General features: G+C 47.5%; 1 protein-coding gene across 1 annotated transcript; it reads left to right on the forward strand.

Annotated features, from left to right (window-relative positions):
- The first annotated feature begins 318 nt into the window (after positions 1–318).
- On the forward strand, positions 319–19,526 carry Irf6 (interferon regulatory factor 6). The gene is made up of 8 exons (NM_001108859.1): positions 319–464; positions 4,471–4,647; positions 8,889–9,093; positions 9,878–10,006; positions 13,245–13,403; positions 14,919–15,311; positions 16,050–16,168; positions 16,811–19,526. The coding sequence occupies exons 2-8, from the start codon at positions 4,474–4,476 to the stop codon at positions 17,033–17,035; spliced, it is 1,404 nt and encodes a 467-aa protein (NP_001102329.1). The 5' UTR covers positions 319–464; positions 4,471–4,473; the 3' UTR covers positions 17,036–19,526.
- Positions 19,527–20,580: the final 1,054 nt, after the last annotated feature.

Consider the following 20,580-nt stretch of genomic DNA (forward strand, 5'->3'; position numbering starts at 1 on the left):
ACCTGTGCAGGGTCACTACGGGAGGGACGACGCCCTCCTATTTCGAGGTGACCTCCTAATGCCCCCCCCCCCCGACCCTCCTTGCAAGTCCTCAGGATCATCGAACACCCGCAGGGTGAGGCCCACACGGGGACCGCTCCCTCACTTGGTGGCAGGGGCGTAGGGTGACGAACAGGCAGGGCGGGGCCCTCGGCCCAGGAACGCAGAGTATCAGATTTCTCGCAATGCACCAATCCTGAACTCCGGGGGATGTGGCCACACCTGGAGGGCGTGGCCACACGGTACAGGGGCAGTGGCAGCCCAGGCTAGGCTCAGAGCACCGGGCACCGAGGTGGGCAGGTGCGGGCCTGTGCGGGCCGCAGAGGAGCCCGCGGTTCCCAGCCGTGCCTAGCCGTCGGGAGAGCTCCTGTGCTGCGGTGGCGAGAACTCCTGTGCACCTGTTCCTGAGCACCGACTGAGGCCAGGTGGGGACGCGGGCGTCAGCAAGCCACCTAAGGGAGGACAGACACCTGACGGGTGGGGCCGGACCCACTGGAGTTTGTGTGGGCGGGGGAGCTGACTTGGGTTCCGTGTCCCGCACTAGGCTGGGTGCTGGGCACCCTTCTCCAAGTAGCTTTGGGACAGCACCGGACCCCCTTCGATCCCCTCCCGCAGAAAGAGCTCGTTTTCTGCTCCGCCTGCTCCACCGTCAGATAGAGTGCAGGCATCCTCTCCTCCCTAGCCCCTCCGGTTTTTACTAGCTTACTCAGAGGCTGGCTCTTGTGTCCCAGCGGGGACTTCCCAGACCCCGAGGCCCCGGGCCCTAGTGGCTGTTTAGGGGAAGCGGGGATAAGGGTGACCTGGTGTTTGGGCGGATTTGTTTTCCTTTTTCCAAGTGTCCTAGCACAGTTAAGGCCGCTCACACTGGGCCTGGGAGACGAGTTCCAGGTAGCCAAGCTAGGTGCTGGGGAGGGTGGCGCCAGGCGTGGCACCTTTGCGGGTGAGGCCCTCCTGGCCTGAAGGGGCTGGAGGCGGTGCAGAGAGCAGAAAGTCTCCCATACCTGCCTGGAAGGGAGACCTGGGCTGCCGCTGCTGCTGTGCTTCCCTCGGTGATAAAGTGGTCACCAGCCTTCCCTGTTTTCTTGTGGGTATCGAGAGGGAAGCTAGGGAAGGGGGGGGCAAGGGTGCTTGGACAGAGATTGGTGAAATTGCTAGTTAGATCTGTGTGCCACACATGACAGCACAGTGGCCTACACCTTGGCCTTGTCATCCACCAACTCCAAACCCACAGGGAGGACGTGTTTGAGGAGAAAACCAGGAGCCCAGCATTTACTCAGGCATGGTGAAAAAAATTCACAGAGCTGGCATTTCAGTTCCCTTCAGGAAGAATGGGAAACTAGGGCAGTCCCAACAGCTGCCTTTGAGATCTGGCCCAAACCGAGACAGCCTACTAGCTTGAGGTCTGTGGTCCCGAGAAGCCCAACGAGGACTGCAGAAGTAGTAGGGTATTTACAAGAAAGGATCCGCTCCTGGAACAGGCAAGGAGAGGACAGTTAGTGCCCTGGGAGACTGAAAGTACCCTTGCCCTCTGCTCACTGTGAGAAGGTGAGTGGTGGCCTTATCACTGGATGGTTCCTACCTGTCAGAGAGCACAGACCTTTCATTTTCATGTGGTGGCATCTGGAGATGGCAGGGCACAGCTTCAGCGGCCTGAAAGTTTAGAGAGGAGTAGGTGTCTTTAAGCTCTTCCTTCTCTTTGTGGAGGCTCCTTCTCAGGGTCCTTGTTGGTTCAGGCTTGATATCTTGTGTGTAGAATGGGGAAGGCTTAGAGTGCAGGGCACAAAGGCAGGGTTTGCTGCAACCCAGAGGTAAGGTAGAGGCCCCTTAACCTTATCCCTGTGCCTCAGTCAACTCAGCTGTCACATGGGGTTGACACCGTGTCTTGGATCCTGAGTGCGGGATGACACAAGTGACACTCTAGAGCCTGTGTCGATGTGGAGGATGGCGCTGCTATCCATCCTGAGAAGTGTCACCGTCCTGTGGTATAGGAAAATGCTGGTGCAGTATTAAATGAAATGAAATGAAATGTGGTTCCTATATTTAAGCATATAGAGAGGCCTACAAAGTTCTGGGCAAGCACTACGTATGTCACGGTGTCTTGCGATATCTTCCCCGGTTCGTGTCTCTGTGTGCTATGGAGTGGAGATACTGCTGTACAGCCATAGCTGCGGGGTTTGCAGCCTGTGGATTTGGTTTAACAAACCATTTTCCCTCTCTGACATCTTGGCTGTTTTTACCTCCCCCCTCCCCCGCCCATCCCTGTTTTAAGAATCTCAGATGGCAGATTGGGGAACTCCTGGCTGACTTTTAGAAGGCGGAAAGGGTTGCAGAGAAGGAAGTAAAGTAGAAGAAGGCAGGCTGGGGAGCCACACATGTGTGGCCCCATCTTGGGAGAACATAGAGAATCCAGAGTGAGGATCTTAGTCACCAGTGACCAGGGGTGGCTCTTCCTCCTGCCCTGCTAGTGCAGATCACTGTCATGTCTGCTTTCATTTTGTTCTTGATGGCTGTGAATCAACTGTAATAAGCCCTCAGGTGCATTGTCTGATGAGACGTAGATTTCTCATGCATGACAAACTCAGAGTCAGGACTTCTCAGGACTGCAGTGGGGCTGTTCATAGCCCAGTGCTAGGCTAATAGGTGCCCAGGGCTAAGCTAATAGGTGTCCAGCGCTAGGCTAATAGGTGTCCAGCGATAGGCTAATAGGTTTGCAGTGCTCTCCCTAGTTCTTGCCCTATCCTCTTCTAGCAAGAACAGGGCTGAACGAGAAGGCAGCACTTACCATTGGGGTATAGATTCCTTTTTGATATTTCTTTTCGAGGTAGGGTCTTATGTAACCCAGTCTGACCTTGATCTCCATTCTCCTGCTTGTAGTCCCTTCTCATTGGGTGTCCACGTACTCCCTGGGTTTAATGGCTCCATATGATGCCCTGTGAAGCACCCCAAACCAGGGCCAAGAGCAAGGGCTCTAGAAGGCTCTATGCTCAGCTCACCTGCCCAGCAAGCTGTGCTCCCAGGGGGAAGGTTTCAGTTGCTGGACTTGGTAATTGGGTCAGAAGGCTCAGGTCCTACCTTGCTCTTAAAGTGCCAGAAATTGAGTTGGGTTGAGTTCCCTGTATTTGGGTGGAACCTGCCCAGGGAAAGAAAGTGATGTTAGGGGTCACCCACAGTTAAGCTCTTTGGAAGGTAGTTCAGCTGACTTAAATGGCTTCATTTCAGAACTGTGACCCTGGTGAGGGCTTTCTGGAGTGAAGAAGGGTAGCATTTTCAAGCCATTGTGGGGCTTTTAGTCCCAGTGTGGTTTCCTCAAGGAGGAATGGACATAGGCTGAGAACATGAGCGATGTTTGTAATTAGCACGGTGCTTGGCACACGGCTGCTGGTGAGCAAATATTTGTGGAATGACTGACTTTTTCCAGGTGTCCATTTCTATCTTAAGCAAAAACAAAACAAGAACACCAAAACCCTCAAGTGTCTGTACTACTCTGAATACACCCGACCTCATCCAAAAGGATCTAACACAATACCCCAGGCAGACAGTGTTCTAACGAGGGACTTTGCCTCTGGCATAGGATCCACAGGCCTTTGTTTTGGGCTGTGAGTGCTGGCTGCTGTAGAATGTTATCTGCAGCGTCCATGTTTCGAGGAGAATCAATCGCAGACTTTACCCAGCCTGGCGCCTGGAACCAGTTGGTTTTCTCCAGCCTCTGTGGGGAGATAAACAGACCCAGGTGAAGAGGCCAGCTTAGCTGTGCGGGGCTTAGCTGTGACAACAGAATTTGGTTATTGTAGGGCTTCTTAGGGCTTTCCTAGGCTCACAATGGGGAAGTATTCTCAAACTGTACCTCAGGCACTGGAGATCAGCAGTGACTCGTTTTGCTAGAAGCCAAAAGAGGGAAGGCTGTCTGGGCTGGTGGAAAGACTGCCTGCTCACCCAAGTGAGGACTTTGGAACTAGGGCCCGCCCCGCACATGCTTCTTTCAAGTAACCCTTTCTCCATTGTCTTCTGAGAAAGATAGTTTGTTTAGCTTCTGGGCCGAAGTTTCCAAAACTTTCCTTCCCTCTCCTGAGGCAAGATTGAAAAGAGCAATCACCCTTCCCTTGCAGAGCCCCCCGAAGAAGCTATGTTCAGGCGAGGGCTCCGTTCAGGCGAGGATGACATCACCTTCCTCAGCTTAAGGATTTAAATAGGAGAAATGTGATCTGCTTGCATGATAAGTCTGATTTGGCCAGAGCATGAAGTATAAATGGCTTCTCAATAAGAATCAAAAGAACCCTTTTACCTCTTTCCTTCTCCTCTCTCTGGCACAGTTTACTGCCATATTTAATTTCTTTGCTGTAATCTAGTGAAACTGTAGCCGCAGCACTTGGAAACAGTGGCTGGGAAAGTTCCCAGTGGCTAGCTCCACTCTTCTGCTCTCCCTACTTCTAGAGCATGGCCCTCCACCCTCGAAGAGTCCGGCTGAAGCCCTGGCTGGTGGCCCAGGTGGACAGTGGCCTCTACCCTGGTCTCATCTGGCTACATAGAGATTCCAAACGCTTCCAGATCCCCTGGAAACATGCCACGCGGCACAGCCCCCAACAAGAGGAAGAAAACACCATTTTTAAGGTAAAGCACTTCCTTCTGCCATCCGAGTTGAATTGTTTAGTTCCAGTTCTCCGAGGCCATTCTGGTTTTGTTTGCTTTCTTTATTCTGGTGTTCTGGTGTACCCGAATTGGGATACCAGAATGGGATACCCGAATTGTGACTCCTCTTCTCTAGCTGTGTCTATGAGGCTGAGGTCTTTACAATACCACTGGTTGCAGGAAGATTCTCAGTTTATATCCTGGTGGACCTGGGATGAGTGTGTGTGTGTGTGTGTGTGTGTGTGTGTGTGTGTGTGTGTGTGTGTGTACATGTGCATGCTGGGAACCAGGTTACTCAGCTTTCCTTCAAGGGCAGTGCACAGTTTTTACTACTGAACCATCTCTCCAGACACCTCACAGTTTTATATTCTTTAGATGTCTTTCTTCTGCCTTTCCCCTTCCTTCTCCTCTCCCCTTTCTTGTCCCCGCTCTTCTTCTGACTTTTTCCCAACTTTTCTTTCTCACCCCTAAGGATCAATCAAGCCCAAGGCTTTGTGCAGGCAAAGCATACACATCACCACCAAGCTACACCCCAAGCCCTAATTACGTTTTCACAAATAGCAAGTAATTCTTCTCCCATCCCCATTGTGGTCTGCTGAAGACAAGATTTAGTCACATCTCGCTTTACTGAATCTAAGTGGAACCAAAGCTTGACTTCAGACAGAAGTGAGCAGGTAGTTGTTACAGAAGGACTTCATTGTGATTACAGTTTGCCAGGAGCTGCCTCTCCACTGAAGACCAACGTCTTCCTTCCATTTCAGGAGTAGTTAGTTCCTACAGCCCAAGATGCTGGTCATTTCTTACTTTGTCTATAAGCTGGAAGGCCAAGCTGCAATCTGGTCCTGACTGACTGTAGGATCAGGAAGAGGCAGGGAAGTCAAGTCCAGGGCTCTGAGGAAAGCCATTTCCCGCCAGGCTATTACCCACCTATTTCTGGTGTAGAGGAGAGAGGCAGAGAGAAAACTGGCCCGAGAGGACTTTTAAAGTATGTAAATGAAGCACTAAATTTATGAATATTATAATGTATTAATATTATGTGTGGATGTTATGAAAGTGTCAAGAGAAATATCTGCAGACCAGGGTGCCTTATCACTGGTGGAGCTGACAATGGACAAGCCTGCTTAGGCCTGGTCCTATCTCTTACATCCTTGCTCTGGGTCTGAGTTTGCTCTTGAAGTCTCTGATTGGTCACGGGAAGAGGCTGGAATGGTAGGCCCCTCTCATGAGGGTGTGAGGAAAGTTTCGCATGGGTATGTCTGTTTGTAGTTTCCTGAAGAGCATTTGAGTGGTAGAAGACAGGATGCTGTTGCAGGCAGGTCCTATGCTCTGGTGAACTCTTGGTGAGGTACAGAGGTGAGGGAGGCACCAGCATGGGCTCCTGGGTTCCCAGTGTCACTTGAATCTCATGATGATCATGCAGGGGGAGTCTTCCTCCCACCCTGTATTGTACATTTAGAAGCCATCAGTGAAGCTGAGTAACTTCCTCTGTCAATCAATGGTAGCTCCAGGATTTGAACCTGGGTCTCTGATCCTGTTCCGTTTGCCCCCTTATGATTCTGAGTGGGAGCCTTAACTGTTCAACCTCAACTTCTATACCCACCAACCCTGTGGGGTGGTTGATCTTGAGTAAAGCATGCGACCTCTTAGGGCTTCAGTTTTTCCTTTGGTAAAGTTGAGATGAAGTCAGCCCGTCTGCTTCTTAGAATTGTCATGGAAATAGAAGTGTGGGGAGATACATGTAAAATACGATAAAAATGTCGAAATAGCTATTTTAGAAAGAGAAATAGGGCCTTCATGGTGACCAGGCTCAGAGAGGGGTTTGAACAAGTACAGTTTATACGTCACAGCATCGGCCCATATGGTGCCTCATGGCCCTCCCTTCCTGATGCTGAAGCTGTGCTTGTAAGGAGTATAGCCTTCTTTGTATCACCTCAACTGACTGAGGAGATGGCTGGGTGTGAGCAGGAAGCTGGTGTTAGCGTGAGGCTTAGTTAGTCCAGCTGTGCTGTTGGAGGAGCAGGATTTAAGGGAATCACAGAAATGTATAGAGTGCTTCCAGAATCTGCCTCTGGCTGGACTCAGCTGGATAGAGTCAGAGCCAGTGTGAATACAGAAGTTTGGACAAAACACAAGGAGCTAGGGGAGGCAGCAGGCAGGTCCACCAGGTAATAGCGGGTTTGTATCTCAGGTATTAGGAGCAGTGAAGTTGAGCCTCCCTATGAATGGAGTCAGCCTTAGCCACCCTGGTGCCTGCTAAGCCACACTGGGCAGCTCAGCTTGGTTGGTATTCTTTATTCTACACTGCAAAACACAGAGGAAACCAAAACAGAGAATGTGGCTGGAGGAAGTGAATGTGGCCTGGAAGACTTAGTTAACACTGGACTCTGCCACTCTGCAGGGTGGGATTGAGCGGGGACCAGAGATCTCAATAGAGGGTACAAAAGTTCAATTTTGGCTTAAGGGAAAAGCCTGCGCCTGGCATGGAGGTGTGTGCGTAAAGTTTTAGTACTCTGAAAGCTAAGGCAGGAGGATTGCAGTGAATTTTCAAGGCCAGCCTGAGGTATGTATTAAGAGCCTGTCTCAGAAAAATCAAGAAGAGAAAAAGGTTCTATGTGGCAAAAGTTTAGATGAGTGATCTGCCCTGACAGCTCGAGAAGGTTCCAGTGGGGCTGGTGAGATGGCTCAGCAGGTGTCACTGCACCTCACCACCTGAGTTCAATCCCCAGGATCCACGTGGCCCAAAAGGAGAGAACGAATTCCCACTTACATACTAACTAAATAAAATGTGGTGAAGTTAAACATGTAAACGGGTCGGCGTGTTCTTGTTTGAGGAACAGACCTCTAATGAGGTCTCCTCAACCTGCATCAGAGAACATGAAGAGGGCATGTGGCCAGCGGGGAGAGTTGGTAACCGGTGAGGGGAACCTGGAAGCAGTGCTTGGTCTGCTCCTCCCCCATGGACGCTCCTGAGGGGCTGGGTCTGTTCCTCACATTGGTTCTCCTCTTCTCACTGGGCAGATGATCCTCTTATCTACAGTGGCACTTTGACTTCCTACTTAGGAAAACAGAGGAGGCTTCACCTGGGTTTTTAGGCCATGCCCCCAGGCTGCTGCTGGAGGTTTCCACGATAGGGGAGTTTGAAGAACTGGGGAGAGATGTGTGAGAATTTGTTAAAAGTTGCCGCCCTGGGGAAGGGGTTGGGACAAACTGAACATCGGAGCATGCTTCCTGGAGAATTTTTGTCTTGTCTTTTATTGAACTGAGCCCTCATGACGTAGTAGTCCAGGTTGGCCCTGGACTCTCTTTCTATGTAGCCCAGGTTAATTTCAAACTCACTGTCCTCCTGTTTCAGCCTCCTCGGTGCTGGAACTACAGGTAGACAGTACCACATCTGGCCCCTGAGAGTCTTTATGTTGTCTCACTTCCTTTTGCTGTCCTTATTGTTATGTAAGCTATTCTTGTTTTAAAAGAAAATCTGGCAAGGTGTAACACACTTCATTTTCATTGCTGGGTAAGCTAAAGGAGGAGGATTTGGAGTTGATTCCAGTGTGTGTATGTGTGTGTGTGGGTGGGTGGGTGGTACACAATGAGACAGGAGCAGGAGAGATGGCTCAGTGGTTAGGAGACCATACTGCTCTGCAGCATACCGGAGTTCAGTTCCTAGCGCTTAATGATACACAGCTCACAACCTCCTGTAACTCCAAATCTGGGGGATCCAGTGATCTGTTCTGGCATCAGAGGGCACATGTATGCGCATTAACATACCTAACACCCAAGATGGACTGGACATAATTAAAAATCAAATCCTAAAACCTCAAAAAAAAACATGTAGGACAGAAGATGACAAAAAAGGAGTAAGAACAAGGGTGGAAAAGACTGGAGAAGAGGAGAAAACAGTTGCCTAAAGCCTGCTGTGTACAGTGTCGCCCCAGACTTCAGCTTTGCCATTGTCTGGACAGGTGCTGCTGCTAAAGCCTGGACTAAGGCTCCTTTCAAACTTTTGTTTGCATACAGCTTGATTTCTCTTTGACCTGCCTTTGTTGGCCCTAAGGTCAATATTACCCACCCTAATCTTTAAATTGGCATTGAGATAGTAAACACTCAGAGGTGTGTGTGCAAGTGTGTGTGCATGTATGTGCATGTGTGCACATGTGAGAGGGGCGTGTGCATGCTTGGTGGTAGTTCCCCACAGTGGTCAGCACTCACACTGTCTCATTCCTCAGGCTTGGGCTGTGGAGACTGGAAAGTACCAGGAAGGGGTGGACGATCCTGACCCAGCTAAATGGAAGGCTCAGCTCCGATGTGCTCTCAACAAAAGCCGGGAATTCAACTTGATGTATGACGGCACCAAGGAAGTGCCCATGAATCCTGTGAAGATCTATCAAGTGTGTGACATCCCCCAGCCCCAGGGCTCTGTCATTAACCCAGGTGAGGCCTGAGGCTTGGGTAGACCCAGGGTTGGTCTCTTAAGGAGACAGGTTGAAAACAGGCCATTGCCTAGGAAGAGCTCAGAGAGCAGATGGTATAAGGGGGTACAAAAGGAGTGCTTCAAGCAGAAGGTAGATGAGGGTACAGTTTTTCAGGCAGGACACCTTCTGTCTGGATGGAGGAGTAACAACTAGAGGACTTGCATTCCAAACCTGGTTTTTATCACTCTACTACTGTTGGACTTGAATTGTTATTGGGCACATCGAGCCCAATAACAATTTCTTCAGTTTCAAGATGTGAACTCTCATCATTCTGCCTTTTCAAAGGTTACTAGTAGAACCAGTGGATACATGACCTGTGTGAGCTTTTGTTCTCTATAAGTGTTGGGTCAAGATAGTTTAGTTTGTAGAGTGTTTCTGCTGAGAACACACCACCCAATCCTCAACGAGTAATGAATACGAAGGGCCAGACATTTAGCCTTACCATTCAGTCAGACCCCGCCATAATGGAGGGTTTGTGCCTCCCTCATATGCGGCTCTCGAAAGTGACAAGTGAGTATTCTGGAACTCTTAAAAGGGATGCTCCTGTGTAGAAAGCTACTGTATAGTTATAGTAACTGGAAGGGATTTCTAAGGTGAGATAAGAGACCTTGTGTTCAGACTCTGTAGAAGGATTTAGAACTAGCCAAAGCTGGTGGGTGTGTACTGAGGTGTCTCTAGCCTGGGTGGTTGGTCAGTTGTTGAGATGTTACTGAAATGAACTGCTCTTCATGTGTCCTGGATAGGATCCACAGGGTCTGCTCCTTGGGATGAGAAAGATAATGATGTGGATGAAGATGACGAGGAAGATGAACTTGAACAGTCACAGCACCACGTCCCGATCCAGGACACCTTCCCCTTCCTGAACATCAATGGTGAGTGGGGTGGCTAGTGGCCCATGGGATGAGGAGGATGTAACTGGCTTTGGCTTTGGAACTACTGACCCATCATCCACCATTGCTCTGAGGGCGTAGGGAGGTGGCAGGCTCCCCAGCCAGACTGATGGTGCGTTAGTAAGCCGGAGTCAGAGGCAGAAGACCTGATGCCTCAGTTAATCCGAAGCAAGAGGGTGTGCTCTGAGGTTCTAGAGAGCATCCAATTCAAAGGACTAGAAGGAGCATGATTCATTCTTGGTGAATGATCAGGTTTGGGAATTTACTTCCCAAGAACTGATATATCCTGTTTATGAACTGTAGTTTTCCTGGTATGAATTCTGAGTTATGTCCTTATCAGAATTCACTCCACTGAAGCTGCGCCATGGAAAACTTGATTCTAGTTGATGGTACTTGACCCTGCTGGGTTGGGGATTTAGCTCAGTAGTAGAGAGCGCTTGCCTAGCAAGCGCAAGGCCCTTGGTTTGGTCCTCAGCTCTGGGGAAAAAAAATCTTTTATCATTTGAAGGTGCTTGGACAATATTATTAGTGTTTAAAAGAAAACTCCCTGGACAGGCAAGCTCTAAATCTTGACAACTGCCAGGAGGAAGAAGATGGAGAAGAGGAAGAGAGAAAGCCATGTTTGAGTTGAGCTAGTATATTTGGCAATGGCAAACGTGGTGTTCAGCCACATGGTGGAGTGTTAGGGACTTCACAGAAGGAGTGAGAAAACCCAGCGTGTTAGAGAAGAGTCTCTCCAGGCTTAGGCCAATTAAAAAATATGACATAAAAAGAAAAAGGGAAAAGTAGGTCTTCCAGAGTCCTGTCTAGCAGCCTCATGGTGCCTTTGTAGCAACACCCTCTTGTATGGACTTTTGAATCGGCTCTCCAGGAAAGAGGAGGTGGAGAGGTTGGGGCCTGCTGTGTGGCATCAGGGCCTGTGTCTGACTGTAGATACTCACCTGAGGATTCCCACTGTGCTCTGGGTTGCCCTCCTGAAGCATTCTTTCCGCATCGGCCCATGGAGATGCTAGTAGAATGACTGGCCACCAGCACACCTCACACTGTCTGCATGCTGTGGGTCTGATGAGGTGACATTTGCCACCTAGAGAATTCGGTCAACCATGATGCTGCCTTAGGGCTTGGGCGTCGCTGGTTCTAGTGCTTCACCTAGAATCAGGGCATGACCCGTGTTCGCTCACAGCCCTTCTTCTTGTTGGTTTTGTTTTGTTTTGTTTTGTTTTGTTTTTTGAGTCAGGGTACTGTATAGCTCCCTGCCTGGCCTAAACTTGCCATGTAGATCAGGCTGGTGTGGAACTCAGCAATCCACCTGCCTCTGCTTCCCTGTGCTGGGGTTGAAGGTGAGTGCCTGAGGTGCCCTTGAAAACAAATGGTGGATAAAGGAAACTTTCATGGGGGCTTGAGAGATTGGCAGAATCTATTTTGGGTGGCTCACAATCACCTGGGTCCAGAGCATTTGCTGTCCCCTGCCTCTTTGGCCACCTGGAATCATGCCCACACACATAACAATTATCTAAAAAGAAAAAAAAGGACACCTTTTGTAGAGATTTTCTAATCTAGACAGTATTAGTACATGGTGCTCTCTCAGTGAAATTTTAAATTGGACATTTATCTGAGGTGAGTGTGATAACCAATGTATCTGGTGGTAAGGACAGGCGATCACTACAAACTTGAAGTTGGCCTGGTCCACGGAGAGCCTATCTCAAACAAAACAAACCAACATTAAAAAAAAAAAAAGATTAAGACAAGCAAACCAGTTAAAAGAGTTGGAAACGTTGGCTCTTCCCCGGACTCTTGGCTCACTCATTCTGTTTTGTTCCTTGAAAAGCTGTAGCCTATTTCCAGTGTTCTGGCTTCTTATTTGAAACTACTGCTGTTTCTTCATGTTCGAGGCCACCTGTTAAAAAGTCACTATTAAAAAGTTGTAGAACATACATTACCAACAGAAATGTAGGATGGCTTCACATTTAACGCAAAGGGTCAAAGAACATCAGCTTCTGTGATTTCAGTGCTAGGGAGGTGGGCAGCAGAGGAAATCGAGTTACAGAACCACAGAAGTTGAAAAGATGATGCCTGGGTGGGGTTAGGGTCATGGACAAGCCAGCACCCGATAGCAGCAGGAAGTGGAGTTGGGGTTTCCTTTGTTTTTCCTTTTGACTTGAATATGTGGTTCAGAGTGGTTTGGGACAAGTGCTCTTTAAGCTGTTGTGACCTCCCAGGTGTTGGGATTATAGACATGCACCATCGAGCCTGCCAAGGACTAGGGTTTTCATTCAGTAACTGGATCTTGTTGACTGAATAAATGTGGCTTAAAGTTTATAAAGGAATTAAAAGATAATCAGTTGGGGTTTCCTTGCATCCTGTCACAGGGCCTTCTGTTTCATTCGCCAATATAGACAAATTTAGCTAGGTTTCTGGGCATTTTTTTAATTTTTAAGTTTTATGTATGTCAGTGTTTTAACTGTGTGTCTGTGTACCACATGTGCACCTGGTGCATGTGGAGACCAGAAGAGGGAATGGGATCTCCTGGAACTGGACTTACAGACAGTTGTGAGCTGCCAATGTGGTGCTGGGAATTGGACAGGTGCCCTGGAAGAGCAGCCAGTGCTCTAACCAGAGTTGTTTTTACAGCCCCCCTTTCAGATGGGTTAATACTTTATTGCACTTTTATTGTGTATGGGGACACACACACACACACACACCACAAAAACACAAATGGAGGTCAGAGGACAACTTATAGGAGTCACTTTTCTTCTACTGTGTAGATCTGGGGACTAACCTCAGGTTGTCAGGTTTGGCAGCAAATTCTTTACTCACTGAGCTATCTATCCAGCTCCCCCTTTAAGACTTTATGATTGTAAAATGCATTTGTTTTACCAGAACATCTGTACATTGACACTCACCTGAAGCCAGTTGGCTGAGTCAGTGGTACTTCTCTTATGAAGACACTGAGTCACTGTGTACAGTCACCGTGTACACACTGTGCAGAGCGCATCTCTTATGAAGACATTGAGTTACCATGTCCACTCTGTGCAGTGCTCCCCTCAGGAAGACATTGGGTCACTGTGTACAGTCACTGGGTCATGAGCCATGGGATCTATGCTGGGCTGGGAGATCATACCAGGTTATGGTTTGGTGACTCCTGTACCTTGCTTGTTCTCCGAGCCTCGGGCCAGATGATATTGTTCCCTGTGTGCTCACTCACTTTCTTCTGTTCTAGGTTCTCCCATGGCACCAGCCAGCGTGGGCAACTGCAGTGTGGGAAACTGCAGCCCTGAATCAGTGTGGCCCAAAACAGAACCTCTGGAAATGGAAGTACCGCAGGCACCCATTCAGCCCTTCTATAGTTCTCCAGAGCTGTGGATCAGCTCCCTCCCCAGTAAGCCAGCCTGCTGTTTATTGCTGGGGCTTCATCGCTTATTACATGGCCTTGCCTCCCTTACCTCCTACCTCCTTCTCTGTTCTTTTCCTGAGGTGCAGGGAATCGAACCAGAACCTCTTGCATGCTAGGCAAACACCACTGAGCCACACTCCTAGACCTTGTCTGCCTTATTTTTTTATTTAAATGTCTAGAATAGCTACCTGTCCTGCCCATGTACTCTCTGTGTCTGCTTATGAGCTGTGAGATGAGTTGCCAGGGAAGTAAAGAAATGTTTGCCCATTCCTTCTCGCCTGTTCAGCTGTTCTGATTGGTAAGGGGTACGAGTTAATTATTGTTGTTCTTGGGGATTTGGTGACAAGGTCTGCTCTAAGACAGGGAAGTGCTAGGTCACGGCATGGATTTTGTCACCCAAGGCTCTTGATTTTGAGGGACTTTAGGGACTCTCTGAATTAGGTACATGCTTATCTTGATGAAGAATTAACTTTTTCCCCCTGTCATCTTTTCACACTCTACATGATGGGACATGAACCTAAAATCTGGTCCAAGAGGCTGAGTAGCTTTGATAAGGCCTGTTGGGGTCAGGGAAGACTTGCTGAGTGAAAATGTAGTTCTCAGTGAACCTCTTTTATAGCACATGTGGAACAGGTTCAGGGTGTGTACTAACATGTATGATTTCAGGATGGCCTGGTATTTTTTCTTGTTCCTCCAGTTACTTTAAAAAGTGAGATGCAGGGCTAAGGGTGTAGCTCAGTTGGTAGTGTGCTTACCTATGATACAGGAAGCCCTGGTTTTGATTCCTAGCACTAAATAAAACTGGGTAAGGTTTTGTACCCTATAATCCCAGTGTTCAGGAACTGGAGGCAGAAGGGTCAGGAGTTCAAGGCCATTCTTTGTCACATAGGGAATTTAAATTTAGTTTGGGTTATGTGAGATCCTGTCTCAGAAAAAAAAAAAGTGAAGTGCAGATCAGATACTGATGCCTATTCTCTGAAGAAGCGGCCATTCTCTCTTCGTTCAATAAACACCTTCCATGATGCACAATAGAGTAGCCACTAGCCACATGTGATTATTAACTTAAATTAATTGACATCAAATAGATCCTTGGTCACATTTGTCACACATGTGCATGGTGCACACATGTGGCAAGTGGTTACCCATATTGGAGGGTGACAGTCTTGCCATCCCCCCTCAGATATTGCCGATGTATCTTTTCTTTGGTGTGACCTGGGATACCAGGACCATCAGCATAAGGAGTTAGATTATAGCCCCAAGGGTGTGGCAACTAAGCGGAGAGTACATCTGAGCCTTAAGCTCTGCTGCAAGGCGTCCTTCTGTGTGACCACCCTGGGGTATGTTGACACCTCCCTTTATTGCAGGAAGGATAACTATGGCAGTGACCTTCCTGAAAGCTGGTTGAAAGATGATGGCTTGATCTTGGTGGACTGGCATGAGTCTTAGGGATGGACAGAAAATGCAGAGCAACAGGACTCACTGTCATCTCTCACCTTGTAGTGACTGACTTGGACATCAAGTTTCAGTATCGTGGGAAGGAGTATGGGCAAACCATGACGGTGAGCAACCCCCAGGGCTGCCGGCTCTTCTATGGGGACCTGGGCCCCATGCCTGACCAGGAGGAGCTCTTTGGTCCTGTCAGCCTGGAGCAGGTCAAGTTCCCGGGGCCAGAGCATATCACCAATGAGAAGCAGAAGCTGTTCACCAGTAAGCTGTTGGATGTCATGGACAGGGGACTGATCCTGGAGGTCAGCGGACATGCCATTTATGCCATCCGGCTGTGCCAGTGCAAAGTGTACTGGTCGGGGCCGTGTGCCCCCTCACTTGCTGCTCCTAACCTGATTGAGAGGCAGAAGAAGGTCAAGTTGTTTTGTCTGGAAACATTCCTGAGTGGTGAGTCTGGTTTTAGAAGATTGATACTGGGAGATGTGCCCTAAAGGTTTTTCTCCTTTCTCCTCCTCCTGTTCCTGTTTCTCCTCCTCTTCTTCCTGTTCCCCTCTCTCTTCCTTTTCTTCCTTCTTCTCCTCCCTCCCCACCTAAGCTTTCCTGGCATAACAAAGGGTCAAGGGAGAAGAGAACCTTAGTTTTAAGCTAGGACCAGGACTTGAGTTAAGCTCCAGGACTATCTGCATGAAAGGTGTTTTGAGGTTGGTTATGGCTCCTTTGGGGGTGGAGAAAACAGTCTTGCCAGTACCTCTCTCCCTAAATGTCAGATTATCTTTCACTTTGGAAGGTGATCTTGTTCATCATAGCAAAACTTATACTCTTCTTCTTTCAGGAAATATTTGAATAGTTAATTTAAGGAGGCAAGTTTAGAAAAAGCATTGCGATATAAACTTACAATGTGTTTTGAATTCCAAGTCTATACACCCAGTTTCCAGTAGAACCCTCTGAAATAATAGACAAGTTGTATTTTGTGATGTTCAGTTTGGTAAACACTGGTCACATGTGTCTGGAGAGCATGTAAATGTGGTTGGTATGACCAAGGAGCAATTTGATTTTAATTAATTTAAAATGGATAGCCGCACATGGCTTGTGGCTATTGTACTGGGCTGCATGGCAGGTGACATGGCAGGTGACATTGATGGGTGAAGACAGGGGATAATCCAGTAGCTTTTCTGTCTTCCACAGAGCTCATTGCCCATCAGAAAGGGCAGATAGAGAAGCAGCCACCTTTCGAGATTTACTTATGCTTCGGGGAAGAATGGCCAGATGGAAAGCCCCTGGAGAGGAAGCTCATCTTGGTCCAGGTGAGGAGATAAGGCCATGACTGCAGCTCTTCTTTCTGCTGCTGCTTTACCCTCTGGTCTGGGATGGGTCCTGGTTGAGCATACACTGGCCTATGTGTATTTTAGTGTCGTCAGTGAGGCAGCAGGTTTAAGTTTTGTGCAGTAGGACTATGTTATAAATATCACATTCTTAACATGGGTGAACAATTTAATGGACACTTCACCTTTCATTTTCCTGCTGTTAGGCTCTTGCTAAAACCTTGTGAGATGCAGCGTTTTACATCTCTTCTTATAAGAAGTTTTTTTTTGTGTTTGTAAGATGCAACTGTGTTCTGGGAATGGTTGCAAGTCTACTTGGGGTCATGCATGGAGTTATACACCTAGATAGAGAGTGGATGCCTCTTGATTCAGTTTTGTTCAGTAAGCTGCCATCTAGTTAGGCATGTGGAACGATGCTGTATCCAGGTTCCTTTCCTTGAATTAACCAATGTCTAAGGTGAACCTTGACTAGTGAAGATATAGCGGTTCACTAGTATCTAGCTGTGGGTGGGGAGGCCAAGTGGTTCTCAGGGCCTCAGAGGTTCTTCTTCAATGTCAGGGCCTCTCCTGCTACTTAAAAATGCCTGTTCTTTGGTGGAAACTTGTGTGCTCTTGCCTGAACAGGTCATTCCAGTGGTGGCTCGCATGATCTATGAGATGTTTTCTGGTGATTTCACCCGGTCCTTTGACAGTGGCAGTGTTCGCCTGCAGATTTCCACTCCAGACATCAAAGATAACATCGTCGCTCAGCTCAAGCAGCTGTACCGCATCCTTCAAACCCAGGAGAGCTGGCAGCCCATGCAGCCTGCCCCCAGCATGCAGCTGCCGCCTGCCCTGCCTGCCCAGTGACCCAGACTCCTGTGCATGTCCTCTTCTCTCCTCTCTCTTGTTTTTTTATATTGTATATAAGGATTTTTTAAAAATTCAGATTTAGTCAACTTTTAATCTCCTTTCTATAACATCATTAGAAGTCTGAGGCTTTCCAAATATGCCTAGTTTTATAAGTTCCTCTAACTTATCAAGATATCATCCTCTGAGGGGGTTCCTTTTAGATCTTCCATGGTTGGTGTAGGAGAAATTTGATTTGGAAGTTTAGACACGAGGACTCTAGCTGTTTCCATCTGACTTTAGATAGATCATTTAACTGGAGGGGGTCAGATGCATCACTCATAAATAAAAAAAAGGTTTGGAATGATGCCCAAAATTGTATTCAGCCTTAAAACTCAACTATTTTCCTATACTTGTATAAGACATAACTGCCTGGAACAGGACTCTTCTGCATTGTTCTTAGACCACTTTTTCCCCCTTCTTTCATCCAAGTTCCTTGAGCACTGATCTGATCTGAACTGAGTTCTGTTTGACCTGTTCTGCTAGTAGTCAGCTGGCTCCCTGCTGGGGGAAGTGAGAGAGGAGCTGATTGGTTGCCTAGCAACCAGTCTTGATATCTAAATAGAGATGGTGCCAAGGTCTGAAAGTCACCCAACCTGTGTGTGGAGTAAAAGCTCATAAAGTGAATGTCGAAGGGGAAGCTGGTGACACGGAAGGCTGAAGGATTCCATGAGAGAATGGTTGCCAGCGGAGGGGTTCCATGGGAGCATCGTCATCAGCCATGTACCTCATCACCACTCACGCCACCTAGTATTTGGGTTTTGATGAGCAGCTGTGACTCCATGTGTCTCACGGCAAACACTCTTCTCTTCCTCATTTTTTTCTCAAAGACGAATCTGGAGGGAGTCAGGCATCTAGGATATGCTCTGACAACAAAATGGATGGTTTTTGGGCAGAGACTTCCAGGGGTCTTCCTGACATTTGGATTTTTCCATTTGTGAAAAATTAGGTGTTGCGTATGTTAAAGGTCTGGACGGTGCTCTTCCAGGAAAGGCTCAAACTTGCTTAGATCACTAGCTGTGAGCAACGGAGACAGTGAAGAACAGTGCAGCTATGTCTTACAGAGTGTCGGCCCCAGTCCCTTCTCAGAATTTGAGTTCCAAGACTTGGATGAAAAGCAAAATTCGTCTCTCTGGTTATAGCCCCCAATCCTCTTGAGTACTGGTATCTATTTGTTTTATGTCACAGGGACCATGCCCCCCTGTACGGTCTGCTGCCCTTACACTAAGGGTAGCATCTTCTGCTTTTCAAGCCACCGAAAGTTGGGATGCATTTGAAGTCTAAAAGCTCAACCTAATCTTGGGTGACAGTGAGACTTACTTAGGATGCTTAAGCTTTGGTTTGAAGTTCTCTTAGAGATTGTTAAAAGGAAGACCAAGAGACATCTGAGTGAGTTAAGACAGGCAGGTGTCTGTGTGAATAAGAGCAAAGTACAATTGTATACCCATAGCCATAGTATGAAAATGTCAGAGTAATTATAAATGTTTGAAGAGAAGTTTAGGTAAAAGTTTAAAAGCTGGACTTTTATAGACCAGGAAACATGCAAGGCCTACGGACTTTATTCTTTTTTTTTGGAGGAATGAGTAGCGTCATTTGGTGAGATGAAGTGAGGGAGTCTTGGTATGGGGATGCTTCATCTGGAAGTTCAAAGTTAAAAATAATCCATTATAGAGAAAGTGGAAGGGCAGCTGTGGAATAGGGGACATCTCCTTCCCCTTCTGTGAAATGTCAGCAGGCTATGAGGAACAGCCAGACAACAGGACCTGGTAAAGAAAATTGAAAATTAGAACTAAGGGCTATGTATTGAGTTTTTAGTGTGTGACTGGAATGAAAAGTTGACAAATCTGTCGGGATGATGAATGATTTTGTGTGCTCCTAACTAGACAGTCCAGTTCCTTCCTTGTTTTGCATCGTTTTCGGAATGCTGGGACCACACACTGCATGCAGGGTCTTCTCTAGTCATCTTCAGCAATCTCTCTCTGGTTTTGGTGGATACCAGGTCCCTTCCTTTTTAGGAGCGATAAGTTTTCTGATGTTCCCATTCACTCCCCAGCTGTCTTCTTCTTCCTTGCCTTCATCTGAAGACTCAGAAGGGAGGAGGATTTCCCCAGTTTCCTCCTTTTTCTTACAGTGCACTCCAGATAAACGCCAATGTTAAAAGAACCACTACAGATAAACCGGGAAGGCAGATTTGAATCTGGTCTCCTCTCCACAATGAAGTCCTTGGTTGTATGTTCCTGTAGCACCTTAAACTTTCAGAATAACTGTGTCATTTGAAAAGGGCTCCGCATCTATGTCCTGCTTGACCGACTGCAAACTTGGAAAGTGGAAACTGTTTGTCTTAGATTTACTGCCAGGTCTTTTCTGATACAGTGTGTTCTGAGATATTTGTGCTGTAATAAATGAACTAAGCCTTTTGTTTGGAGATTTATTGCTAACTACCATGGGAATGTAAAATAAATTTGGGGAGAAAAAAATATAAAGTTGGAGTACTGGTTGTATCAATTTTTAGTACTGACTCCCTCTGAGCTAAGAACCTAAGTTAGATCGGAAGGCCCTACAAACTGATCTTCCTTACGTCTGTCTTGAACTCCCTGTTGGTCCTTTTGGGTATGAAGGTACCAGCAAGGTAGCACCAACATAAAACCTCCAGTCAGGGTCTCCATTCTGTTGCCCATAACTTGGAGCCATTTCCGTGCTTGAGTTTTCTTACGATTTCCTTCACAGAAGATATACCCTAATTTCTTATGTCAACATTTGTCCTTTCTCTCTGTTGTAAGACTTTTCTCTGGGGGAAGGAGCGAGGCACTTTCTAAGGTCCCAATGGCAAATAAGGGCACAGATCCACCGAGTTCAATCTGGGGAACTAAGGAGTCCATTTGGCTTACTTACAAAGCAGTGGGTGAGAGGTTATGGTCAAGAGCGTGGGTGGCCTTCAAGCAGCTGATAAGGATGTTAACTCTCCCTTGGCTTCCTAGATGGTGCTCCCCTCCCTAGTTTTTCCCAGCCTAGATACCTCCTTGAGGTGTCATTCAATTAGGGTAGACTCTAACCTCAGAACTCCGGAGGCTGAAGTACGAGGATTGTCATGTTTGAGGGATACATAGCAAGACATTGTCTCAACAAACAAACAAACCCATAGAGATGAAACTTGCTTTTTCTTCCGAAGATTTGAATTCGGTTCCCAAAGCCCATGTAAGGCAGCTTACAATATATTTAACTTAATTAGCTCCAGGTGATCCTACTCTCTTTCCTGGCTTCCTGGGCACCTGCACATATGAACTTATAAATGAAAATAAAAATAAATCTTTAAAAATAAGATGATCGTCAAATTGGACTCTCGGGCTTTGAGCTCCATGAAGACCGTACAATGGATTTGGCACACGTGAAGTCCAGAGCTCAATCCTCAACACGACGTAAGCCAGTAAGCGAAGTCCCGTTCCGGGACAGCCCCAGCTACACAAAATGAGGTCTCGAAGTAAAATGGTACAATAAAATGGGGGTGG

Source organism: Rattus norvegicus, chromosome 13 (assembly GCF_021556685.1).
Source record: "Rattus norvegicus strain SHRSP/BbbUtx chromosome 13, alternate assembly SHRSP_T2T, whole genome shotgun sequence".
In the NCBI taxonomy this organism is placed as follows: domain Eukaryota; kingdom Metazoa; phylum Chordata; class Mammalia; order Rodentia; family Muridae; genus Rattus; species Rattus norvegicus.